At 42.7% G+C, this 11,781-nt stretch overlaps 1 protein-coding gene across 8 annotated transcripts in view; it reads left to right on the top strand.

Moving 5' to 3' along the window:
* The window catches only part of MED12L (mediator complex subunit 12L), a 363,479-nt gene that overhangs the window by 77,117 nt on the left and 274,581 nt on the right, over nucleotides 1-11,781 (top strand). For all 8 annotated transcript variants that reach the window (XM_045166284.1, XM_045166286.1, XM_045166285.1 and 5 more), the window contains 5 exons: nucleotides 1,027-1,137; nucleotides 2,149-2,418; nucleotides 5,652-5,801; nucleotides 6,627-6,726; nucleotides 7,042-7,178. In XM_045166284.1, coding sequence (XP_045022219.1) covers nucleotides 1,027-1,137; nucleotides 2,149-2,418; nucleotides 5,652-5,801; nucleotides 6,627-6,726; nucleotides 7,042-7,178 — 768 coding nt within the window. The remainder of the gene's footprint in view (nucleotides 1-1,026; nucleotides 1,138-2,148; nucleotides 2,419-5,651; nucleotides 5,802-6,626; nucleotides 6,727-7,041; nucleotides 7,179-11,781) is intronic.

Raw genomic sequence — 11,781 nt, 5'->3', positions numbered from 1 at the left:
TACAGTGTTTTGTTTCTACAGTACAGCAAGTGAATCAGCTTACACACACATACACACACACATATCTCCCTTTTTTGGATTTCTTTCCCATTTAGGTCATTTGTTTCTGTCTTGACTCTTTTATGATGTGAATCATAATATAAAGTTGTAATATGACATTAAATATATGTGTATATAGAATGTCATAAAGAAGTATATATTGGGTGTGTGTGTGTGTGTGTGTGTGTGTATATATATATATATATATGAAGGCAACAGATGAAAACGTTAACAGTGCTTATCTTAAGGGGGGCTATACCAACCCTGTGGAACATTTTGGAAATTTGTGGGCATGTTGTTTTTAGTGTAGTTATGTCAGAAGTTTATATGTCATTTTACTATAAATTACTTTCATTTCTTATAGGCCATTATATTGATTTTTAAAGTTATATTTTGTAGGTGGGTTATGGTATCTGAAATTCCTTTTAGGATAGCAAAAGAGGCTACTAGAGGGCCTGGCCTCTGATGAGGTTTTCAGCCTCTTTTGGAGATGATGGTATGATAGGTGCTTTTGTTCTTTGTCATGATCAACATTGGCCAAGTCCCCTCCTGTGAGTATGAGTTCATCAGTTCAGTTCAGTCGCTTAGTCGTGTCCGACTCTTTTGGACCCCGTGGACTGCAGCACGCCAGTGTACTGTGAGTTCTTAGTACACTGAAATCTAGCCAGGCACTTGACATGCCCTGGGAATCTGAATGCTTCCAAATTTTCTTTCTTGTAGGGATTAATTTTTATCAATTTAGAATGAGGCAGGTATGCAGAAACAACCAAAAAAACCTCCAAGCCAACTGTGCAAAATAACACCAGTTATTTTCTTTCTTTAGAATTTCACCTTTCATCAATGAGACTGTTTTGCAACAAGGAAAACAATAGTAAAATTATACTTACATATAAAGATAAGAGTGTTTTGTTTTTGTTTTTGTTTTTTTTTAATTTTAGTTGGTTTTGCTTTAACATTATCAGTGTAATTTTTCTTTGTTCATTTAAGGAAGGAATGCTGGAAAAGCATGAATATTTGACATGGATATTGGATGTGTTAGAAAAGATCAGACCAATGGATGATGATCTTCTTAAACTCTTATTACCACTAATGCTGCAGGTATAGTACATGTAATCATGAGCCAATTGATTTTATGGGCAAGGAATGAGTCTGGTAAGAATGAAGAGGTAAGTAGAGGTGGCTTTTTTGAAATGGAACGAGGAATTAATGCTACAACACTTGAAGTGATAAGAGCCTTTCATGTAAGTTGTTAAGGTCACTTGTACTAGCCATGTGTCCCTCTCAAGTATTCTCACTCATGTGAATTTCCCTTGTCCCTGAGCTGAGCAAACAGCTCTTTAAATACTGTGTCCTTCACATAGATCTCTGTGAAAACAAAACCCGTCATCTCTGTTTAGGGATATAGAGGATCTTCTACATTCTTTTAATATTCTTTGAGCCCCCGGGGGTGGGAACATCCTATTTTCATGATTGTCCTGAGGTGTGTTAAAATTTAGGTTGTCTGGATGAAATTTATTTAAAGAAACATTCCTGGAAAAGTAACTCATATATTTGACAATTCAGGCAATATGAAAGAGTGTCCAGTGAAAGGTAGCCAGTCCCTTCCAGAGCCCACACCATACTAGTCGTCTGCGTCTTCCCCAAGTCGTCTGGACCTGTGCTGCCCGCTCTAGTAGCTGCTAGCCAGCATGCCTCGTGAGCCCTTGAAATGTGACAAGTTCACACTGTCATGTGCTCTTTGTTTCAAGTGGCCACCAGGCTTCAGACCTGGTATGGAAAAAGGGGTATATAATATCTCACTAATACTTTTGTGTTGATAACATGTTGAAATGATAGCATTTTAGATCTAGGTATAGTGGGCCAAATAAAATACATCTTTATTTTAATTTTATCTGTGTGTGTGTTATATTTTTGCCACCCAATGGATACTGGAAAATTAAAAATTACATGTGTGGCTTGCATTATATTTCTCTTGGACAGCACTGGTCTGTATTAGTACTTCTGAAAACTTTTGTTTTTGTTTGTAATGATGAGAAGTCTGTATTACAATGGTCATCTCACCGAGTAGCCTGAGACGTGACTGAAGGCTGGTGTCCTTGTGTTCCTCAGTATTCAGATGAGTTTGTCCAGTCGGCCTACCTGTCCCGTCGTCTCGCCTATTTCTGTGCCCGGCGTCTGGCGTTGCTGCTGAGCGACAGCCCCAGCCTCCTTGCTGCCCACTCGCCCCATGTGATAATAGGCCCAAACAGCTCGAGCATCGGGGCCCCCAGCCCCGGCCCCCCTGGCCCCGGCATGAGCCCTGTGCAGCTGGCCTTCTCCGACTTTCTTTCCTGTGCACAGCACGGCCCCCTGGTTTATGGACTTAGTTGTATGTTGCAGGTAAGTCCTTGGCCCTTCCTGCTTTATGTCCACATTCTGTGCAGCAAACAGCGGGCTTGGGGGTGATGCTTCCAACTCTCACGTCACAACTCTAGTTTTATCCTGGTCTAAATAACTGATAGATGGAAGTTTCCTGTTCTTGTATCCTTGTGTTGGATCACAATGCCAGAGGATTCATTGCTTCTGTCTAGATGGCTATCATAATTCTTTACTGGGGCTGTTCAATGATTAAAAAATTGTTCAGGGAACCCATGGAATAAGTCAGCTGCGTTACTGTTCTTTGGGGAAGACAGCTTCTCCATGCAGCATTATGTAGCTTCCTCAGTTGGCAGCTTGAGATGGTTGCCCTCTGAAGATCCTAATAGTTTTCTCAGACTCTCTTTAGCTGCCCAGCATCATTGCTCGTGTGGTCCAGGAGGATGTCAGCCCCTAGCCCAGTGCTACCGAGAGTGAGATACAGCCCTGTCCTAGACCTGGGAGCTCAAAGATCAGTGTTCAGCTCACATTTCTTGGGCTCCTCATGTGTCATGCTCTTTAGTAAAGGGCTTTGAGAGTCCATGTGCTGAGATGAGGGAAGGTTGGTGGAGGGATGCTCGGGGCTGATTTGAGAAGTGGAACTTTCAGTTCAACCTAGAATTCAGGGAGGTTTTCTGAAGGAAGTGGTCTGGTCTAGCACTTATATTGGTTTAAAACAAACAAACAAGGTGTAGACTATTCTTGGCAGAGAGGGCAGAGTGGAGAAAGGCCCGGAGGGTTGCTAAGTCATCTTGTGGGCAGGTTGGCTTTCTTGGAACATAAAGTGTGAAATGTGTTGGGGGTCAGGGATAGAAGACCCCCTGTGTGCCTTGTAGTTAGGATGTCATTGGGAAGTTTTATGCAGGGAGTTTTATGGTCAGTGTGTGGTTTGTTAGATTGCTTTGGCCACAGTAGAGGGAAGGTCTTTGGGAGTGGGGAGGGTAGGGGAGAGAGAGCCAAGGAAAGAATCAGTTTGGATGAGTCTGTGTAAGTTCAGTTTTGGACTGTCTTATCTCCAGTTGATATGTTCAAGAGATGGTTGCATGTCTGATTCTGAAGACGGGGGCAGACCACAGACCAGGGGTATGGATTTGGGCCACTTAAGGCCGCTTGGCTGGTCAAGACCTGGAGAGGGAGCGATCTCCTAGAGAGTTAGTAGTGAGGGATGATCTGTGGCCCAGAGGAAACAAGTAGGTAAGAGATAGCAGGGGAGAAGATCCCAGAGGTGACCAGGGAAGTTTGGGCAGGCTGGAGAGAGAAGAGTGAGGTGGGAGAGTATTGTTAGAAACAAAGATGATGAGACTATTATAGTCATAATTCAGTTGTAATGATAGCAGTGGCATTTATCATGTTCTAGGCACTCTACTGAGAGGTAGGTATATTGCATCATTTAGTTCTCAGAATCATCCTATGAGAAAGGAGCCAATATCGTTCCTGTAACAGGAATAATGAGATGGTGGCACAGGTCACACAGCAAGTAAGAGGCGAACCTGGAAATTGCACCCAGTTGGGACCCAGAGTTCACACTCTTAACCACTATTCGGGACTGCCTCTGTGGGCACTGCAGGAGGTTTCGAGAGGAGTGCACAGTGCCTAGGTCACTGGGGAGGTCTGATAAGGAGATGACTGAGACTGACATGGTGGTTAAGATGGTCAGTGAAAGATAGTGAGGAGTCATGTTGAGGTGTGGGTGAGGAACGTTGGAGATTTGAGAATCATTCCTGTGAAGGGAAGAGAGTTTGGTGCTAATTGAGTGGAGACTTTTTTTTAAAAAAGTTTTGCTTTTTGATGGGCAAGCCTGAACGTATTCCTAAGCTAAGGGTACGCTGGTAGAGGGGAGTCTGAGACTAGGAGCGGAGGACTATTGGATGGATCGGTGCCCTGGATACTGGAGGCTTTGGAATTAAGAACACAGGGAACTACTTCCCCGTGGACAGGAGACGAGAAGAGGAAGGCAGTAGGGTGTGGACCAGTGAAGACCAATGCTCCTGCTGGTGGGCTTCAGGGCCTGAGTTTGATATATGCCATTTGGTTTCCATGCAGATGTCTCCTGGGCCTCAGAGTCTAGTTTTTTAATACTTAATTTTGCATTTTAGAAGAGAAGGACTGCATTCATTCTCTGAGCTGGTATAGTTGAGTGGCACAAGAGCGTAGTGGGGAAGACGCCTTCTAGAATCATTACCACCCTGATTGTAGCCTCTGCTCTGCCAGGTCGTAGCTTTCACATTGCGCCTCTGTTTCCCCATGTGTGGATGGGGGCTGGGGACAGTTCTTACACTGTCCCTTCCAGGACGGTGTTCAGCACAGTGTGTGTGCTTAATTTAATGAGAACTCTAATACTTAATTATAGTATTATAGAACTATAGTACTTAATTTAATGAGAACCTAATCCATAGCTAGGGTTAGTGAGTGTAGTGATTCCAGGCCTGAAATCACCTTGGGCTGGTCGCTCATCTCCTCCGTGGCTTCCATTCCTTTTTGGAACAGTTGGGAAATACTGCTTCCTACTGCTTGGGGTGGTTGTGATGTGTAAGTAAGTTGGTCAGAGAAACGGCATTGTGCAAGCTGACAGAGTAAAAAAATGTCTACAGGGGTCCAAGGTTGGGGTAGGCAAGCTATAACCTGAAGGCCAGGTCCAGCCTATAGGCTAAGAATAGGTGTTATATTCTTTAAACAAAAAGGAAGAGTAGGTAACAGGGACTTTAGGTGGCCTGAAAGCCTTAAAAAACATTTGCTAACTGGCTTTTATAGAAAAAGTGTGTTGCCAGGGCCCTGTGCAGGGTTGCTGCCTGCCCAGTGTTTATGAGGCTACATATCATACCATTATTTGAGAGGTAAAAAAAATACAAATCTTTTTAGATTTTACAGCCTTAGAAATTACATATTTTAATTGCATGAAAAACATTGTTTCAGGAGACAATTTTAAAATTTATTGCATTTTTATTAAATTTCCTAGGTTCTTGTGCTAGAATTTAGCTTAGAAATTATAACATTCCTTAATTTCTCAATAGGTGTATTTTTACCTATACAAATGAATAATTCTGTCATAATTTTTTGTCTCACCTTTTGAAAAGTTGAGACTAGGGGTAAGAAAAGACGTTCATGTTTTAAGCTCACTCGTTGGAAACTGTTATTTAACTATGATTTTTTTTTTTTTTAGCTCTTGTAATACTTTTTTCCTTCCTCTAAACATCTGTATTTTACCACTTTATTTCCAGACTGTTACTCTCTGTTGCCCAAGTGCCTTGGTGTGGAATTACTCCACAAACGACAATAAGAGCGCGAACCCGGGCTCGCCCCTGGATCTGCTGCAGGTGGCCCCCTCCAGCCTCCCCATGCCGGGAGGAAACACGGCTTTCAACCAGCAGGTAGACTTGCTGTTACGATGGTTTGAGGGGTGTTTTCAGTCTTGAGCAGCATCACGGCACAGTGGGTCAAGCCTGGTTGCAGCAGCCTTGGGTTCTTAGGGGCCCTCCTGTCTCTGTCTCCATCTCTCTGGGTGAAGAGGGAAGTCCATAGCCTCTGTGAACAGCAGAAGTTTATCACATTGTTCCTTTTCTTCTGAGCATCTTGCTGGGTTGTTCTTGCAGAGACTCCTGCCCCCTAGACGGTAATTATGGTGGTAGTTCTGATGTAAGATCACGACACTCGGGGTTAGTATTAATATATCAGAGTCTATGTGTTAGTAGAGTCATATACTATAGAGCTAGGAGTCTGGGTATTTAGTAGCCATTATATATTCTTATTAGGGCTGGGTTATTTGGTTCAAAGACGGAAGAAACTTGAACCACAAGACTGGGACAAATATTTAAAATAAAAGCTCTGTTTTTTTCCTTTTAAACCAAGCAGTTTTCTTAATAAAACATGGTTAGTTGCTTTCAGACATAGAAGAGTGGCTCACAGATGATATTTTAGAACTTTGACCTTTCTCTATGATGTCCTGAAAATGTTTCACTTGTAGAGATTTTTGGGTAAGCGTTTATTTTTGTGAGCATTTAGCACTGAACACTGCATGGAGTCAGCACTTGTGAATTTTGAAACGCGCTTCTCGGGCAGCCGCCTGCCTTTCCTACAGTGCAGTCGAGGCTGTGGTTCACCGTGGGGTGCTCTGCTTGCGTGGAAAAACCTGGCATGATTTAGACAGCTGCCGCGGCTTTCTAAGCAAAAGTTAATTAGAAGTGATTATCTTTCAGGTTCGGGCAAGGATTTATGAGGTAGAACAGCAGATAAAACAAAGAGGCCGTGCAGTGGAAGTTCGGTGGTCTTTTGACAAGTGCCAAGAGTCGACAGCAGGTACAGAACAGCAGAAGGAGGAGTGCTTTTGGATGTTGGACTTTATGCCGTTTCTGATTCTTGCTACTCAGTCCTCAGTGTGAACAAGGATGCTTTTGGACAGAGTTCCCTACTGAGTTTTGGGGACGTTCTTCGGTCTGTGCCCTTTAGATCTGGGCTGTCTAGAATGTCAGGTTTGATTTTGTTGGCAATTCTTTTATGCTGAGAATAATAATGTCTTAAAATTCCTTTTGTCCCACCTGATGATGATTTTGTAGTATGCTGCTCTGGCTTTGTTTGGCCTTTCTTAACTGCTTGCTTGCTTTCTTCATCTAGGGGTGACCATTAGTCGGGTTTTGCACACGTTGGAGGTATTGGATCGACACTGTTTTGACCGAACTGATTCCAGCAATTCAATGGAGACGCTTTATCATAAGATTTTCTGGGCAAACCAAAACAAAGACAACCAAGAGGTAGTTAATATTTTTTTCTTCTTTTCATCTTTAATTTTCTTAGCATATTTTCTTCTTTTTTATTCAGTTAATTCTGGCAATTAACTGAATTATACTTTTCTATGTATGACATGTACTATCTTGTAAGACAGCTGCACCCTGAAATCATTCTTTTGGACTAAAATTTCCTACCACTATTAAAATGAAGTGTCCATTGGCCTGGTCTAAGTGTGTTGGTTGGGAAGATTTTTTCTTAGCCCTTTTATCGTCACACTTACCATTTTGGTGTTAGTGCAATATCCTTCATCTGATTGTACTTCATATAATGGTTTGGCTTTAATTTAGGGGGAATGTGTTTTGATATTTGGCATATCAGAGAGCAGTGAATTAATTAATACTTGTGGTCATGGTCTTTGAAAAATCTGTATACAGTTATTTAGACAGGATTCTCTACAGAATCAGAACCAATAGAGGAAATTATATATATATATATATGTAAAAATATAAAGGCAAGAGAGATGTTTATGTTAATGAATTGGCTCACAGGATTGTAGGAGTTAACAAATCTGAAGTGTGTGGGGCAGGGCAGCAGGCTGGAGACACAGGGAAGCTGTTTTTTCCTTTTCTCTTAAGGCCTTCAACTGATTGGATGAGGCCCACCCTCATTATGGAGGATAATCTGCTTTATTCTGAGTTTACTGATTTAAATGTTATTCACATTAAAAAAAAAAAAAACACCAAAAAAAACACAACACTGTCATAGTACTATCTAGACTGGAGTTTGACCAGGAAATTGGGAACCGTAACTTAGGCAAGTTGACACATGAAATTAGCCATCACAGATAATTTTTATCTTATGCTTTCCTATCAGTGTCTCATTATTGAACTACTCTAGTAACATAGACGTTTCAATAATATTTTCTCAACCTTATTTTGGGAGATATGGAAGTTTTCTCTGCTTCTACATGCATGTAAAGCATGTATAGTATATCCAAGTTGTGGAAGCACCAGGAATTCAGTTTTAACACGTGGTACCCATCTTGAAGGAACGTTCAATTTAATTTGATTGATTGAAATATAGTTGATTTATAGTTAGATTCAGGTATACAGCATAGTGATTCAGTATTTTTACACATTATACTCCATTTAAAGTTATTACAAAATAATGGCTATGTTTCCCTGTGCTGTATATGAAGGAACACTATAGTTAACTGATCTTTGATTTTCGTACTAGGCTTTGAGAATGTGTAGGTAGTAAGAAGGGATAAAACCAAAAACTTTTCCTTATCCTACCTTTATGTTAACCTTTATCCTACATGTGATGTGAATTTGTTCCAGGTTACTCTTTTTATACTTTCCCAGGTGGCTCAGTGGTAAAGAATCTGCCTGCCAATGCAGGAAACACAGGAGACATGGGTTCAGTCCCTGAATTGGGAAGATCCCTTGGAGAAGGAGATAGCAGCCCACTCCAGTATTCTTGCCTGGAGAATTCCATGGACAGAGGAGCCTGGTGGGCTACAGTCCGTGGGGTTGCACAGAGTCAGATACAGCTGAGCACACATGCATGCCCTACCATTCTTTTTTTTTTTTTTAAAGTAATTTGCAAGTCAGCGCCTTGCTGCTCAAAAATAAGGTTCTCGACCGTGATGCCACGTCAGGATGTTGGGAGTGAGGTCTAGACCAGGTGTGTTTTCTGATTCATTGTGAGAGAGTCTCGGTAGAAACACCTCAGTATTTCTGTAGTGCGCATTGATGGTACGTCTACCTAATTCTGCCTGTTGATGCAGGTATTGCTGTGTTCTTTTGGTGTGGCGACCTGAAAGTCTCTCTCTTTGTAATAAAGACTTTTTTTTTTAGATAAAAGGCTTTAAGAGTACTAAGCTTTTTTAAAACACATGCATGCGTGCGTGCTAAGTCCCTTCAGTCGTGTCCGACTCTTGCTGACCCTGTGGACTGTAGCCCGCCAGACTCCTCTGTCCGTGGGATCCTCTAGGCAAGAAGGCTGGAGTTGGTTGCCATGTCCTTCTCCAGGGGATCTTCCCGATCCAGGGATTGAACGTGCTTCTCTTACATCTCCTGCACCGTCAGGCGGGTTCTTTACCACCAGCGCTACTTTTGAATACGCAGAGGTGGGCTATCTGCAAGGACAGTAGGGACACCGGCGTTCAGGGTGTCCTTGTAGATTGCTGAGCTTCCTGAGCTTCCTGCACTAAGTGTTGAGTCAGGACGGTGTGGTTCCTTGGAGGGAATTTGAACAAATCCTCCAGAGCCACTTCAGTTTTGTGGTTGGCCTGACATTTAACTTGCTAATGAATGAACTGACCCACTGCAGGATTCGCCCAACCAAGCCAGCCTCTCAGGGAGAAAATGTTGAGTGTCTTATCAAGGACAGAAATGAGGTCTGATGTTTTTGAGTAGTCACACTGTACTGTCTCACACACAGTTGCCTCCAGAGTGGGTCGTTGAGATGAGCAATTGTGATAGGGCTGTGTGTGTGAGAAAAAATGACTAGAACTTCTATTTAGTTAACATTTAAAAAGACTTTACACTGTAAGCAACTCTGGTCTAAGTTTTATAATGAACATATAAAAATTATAAATATGTGTATATTGCGAGCATTTACTAAAAAAAGCAAAACGAAACAAAAACCAGCTGAGCCGAGCAGCTGTGTGAGAATTGTTTGGAGGTCGCTGCTCTAAGCTCTTGTCATAAAGGAGTGACCATTCCACATCGGCTGTGGGGAAGCGCGTGTGCCGCTAGAGGGCGCCATATGCCCGGGGCCGCGCTGGAGTCACAGACTTCGTTGGAAGAAACGTCCATGCTACCCATTCAAGAGTGATGATATTGAATGTTGACTCAACTCCAGAAAAATTTGCTGTGTGGGTGGTTGCTTTGTGGTTACTGAGCTGTTTTATGAGTAAGACGAAAACTGCATTTTAAATCCGTGATTCAGACTGGTCACCTTTTCTTAATAATCTATCAGAAAGAGTTAACTGGACAGATCCTTCTGAAATATTTATAACAAGAATTTTTACAATATGACTTTGGCATCTATTTGTGTGTGTATATCAAGGTATGTGTGTATATGCATGTAAACAACAGTGGTTCATCTCTGTTTCCTCTTCACTAGGGTTTACTGTTTTCTTGACTACTGAATTTTATTTATTTCTGAAATTCATGTGTGAGCTGCAGAACTGTTTTGACCCCTGATCAGCTATGTGACTTTGAGCAAGTTGCTAACAGGCAAGTTGTTTGTGCCTTAGTGCCCTTTCTTGCCTTGGCTAGAATACTTCCTTGCTCTATCTGTCTCTAAGAAGACATGAGCACTTTGCCTTAAAAAGTTGTTACTGTTTACGCTAATAACATAACAGTCATTATCAGTATTGTATTGGAAGAACCAATGTGATGAAGCTATAATTCTCTGATGAGTGGTACTTCTGTACAGTGGTGTGGTTAGGATTCAGCTCACTTCTTTAAAATACACTTCCCCTTTGCTGCTTTCATTATTTGTTTTAGGACTTAGACAACATGATAGGCGCAGAACAGCCGAGTAACCTCTGCAGTTGCAGCCAGGCTGAGGTTCATGCTTTCCCAAGTCGTGTGTAGGTAGGGGTGTCTTAGCTCCAGACTGCCAAACCACTTCCCCACATCTCTTTGGGAAACTTGAACTTTACCCCATGGATTCTCTTTTCTCTGGAACTGCTGATTACGGGAAATTCAGTTCTCTGCCTCTCGTGTTGGGTGGGGTGGGGTGGGGGCAGCTGTCCAGATGACACGAGTTCTGAGGTTCAGACCTGTGTGCACTCAGTCTCGGTATTCCGTGAAGGTGCACTGAAAGCAGTGATGCGTGGGATGAAGGCATTTGAGGCCTTACTCCTGCCCCTGTGGTCCCATAATGAGAGGAGGACAGTGTCCCGTGGGGGCTGTGCTGGGCTGTGGAAAGCATCATTCCCTTACACACCTGCCCCCACACCATCCCCCGATTGCCTTGTCCCAGTGGCCCAGCCTCTGCTTCCGAGTTAGGGCCTTGGTGAAAACACAGAACCCAGAATCCTTGATGTTTACTTATTTTAGAGTGATGCTGCTTGGCTTTGCATTCATTGTGGTGTGAGGTTTTGTGGGCTGCCATGGACAGGGCACCAAGAGGATGGGGCCAAGGTGACCGGGAGAGGGCTGCACTTTCTGAGGAGGGCGCCCTATCTCAGCTTCTGCTTGGTTGTACAGACCCACTGTCACCTGATCACCCAGCCTTTCAGGGGAGAACCTGGATGTGAGAATTTGTACGTGAATTCTCCCAATCGTCTATCACTCTGCCAGCCAAGCAGGATGTCTTTGTGGTTACGATGCTATTTTATGAGTAAGACGAAAACTACATTTTAAGTCCTTAATTCAGATTGGTCACCTTTTCTGAGTCACTGGACAGATCCTTCTGAAATCTTTATGACAATTTTTTGCAGTATGGCTTTGGCATCTGTGTGTGTGTGTGGGGGGCTGTGTTTGCTCAGATGCCTGTCACCTTCCAGGCCCTGCTACTTGTTTTATGCAACACTTACTCACATACTTGCCTGTTCAGTGTTTCAGAACCATTTCTGCTCTGCCTGCTGGATGCAGAGAAGACTGATAA

Source organism: Bubalus bubalis, chromosome 1, assembly GCF_019923935.1.
Source record: "Bubalus bubalis isolate 160015118507 breed Murrah chromosome 1, NDDB_SH_1, whole genome shotgun sequence".
Lineage (NCBI taxonomy): Eukaryota > Metazoa > Chordata > Mammalia > Artiodactyla > Bovidae > Bubalus > Bubalus bubalis.
This window is presented reverse-complemented; position numbering and strand designations above follow the sequence as displayed.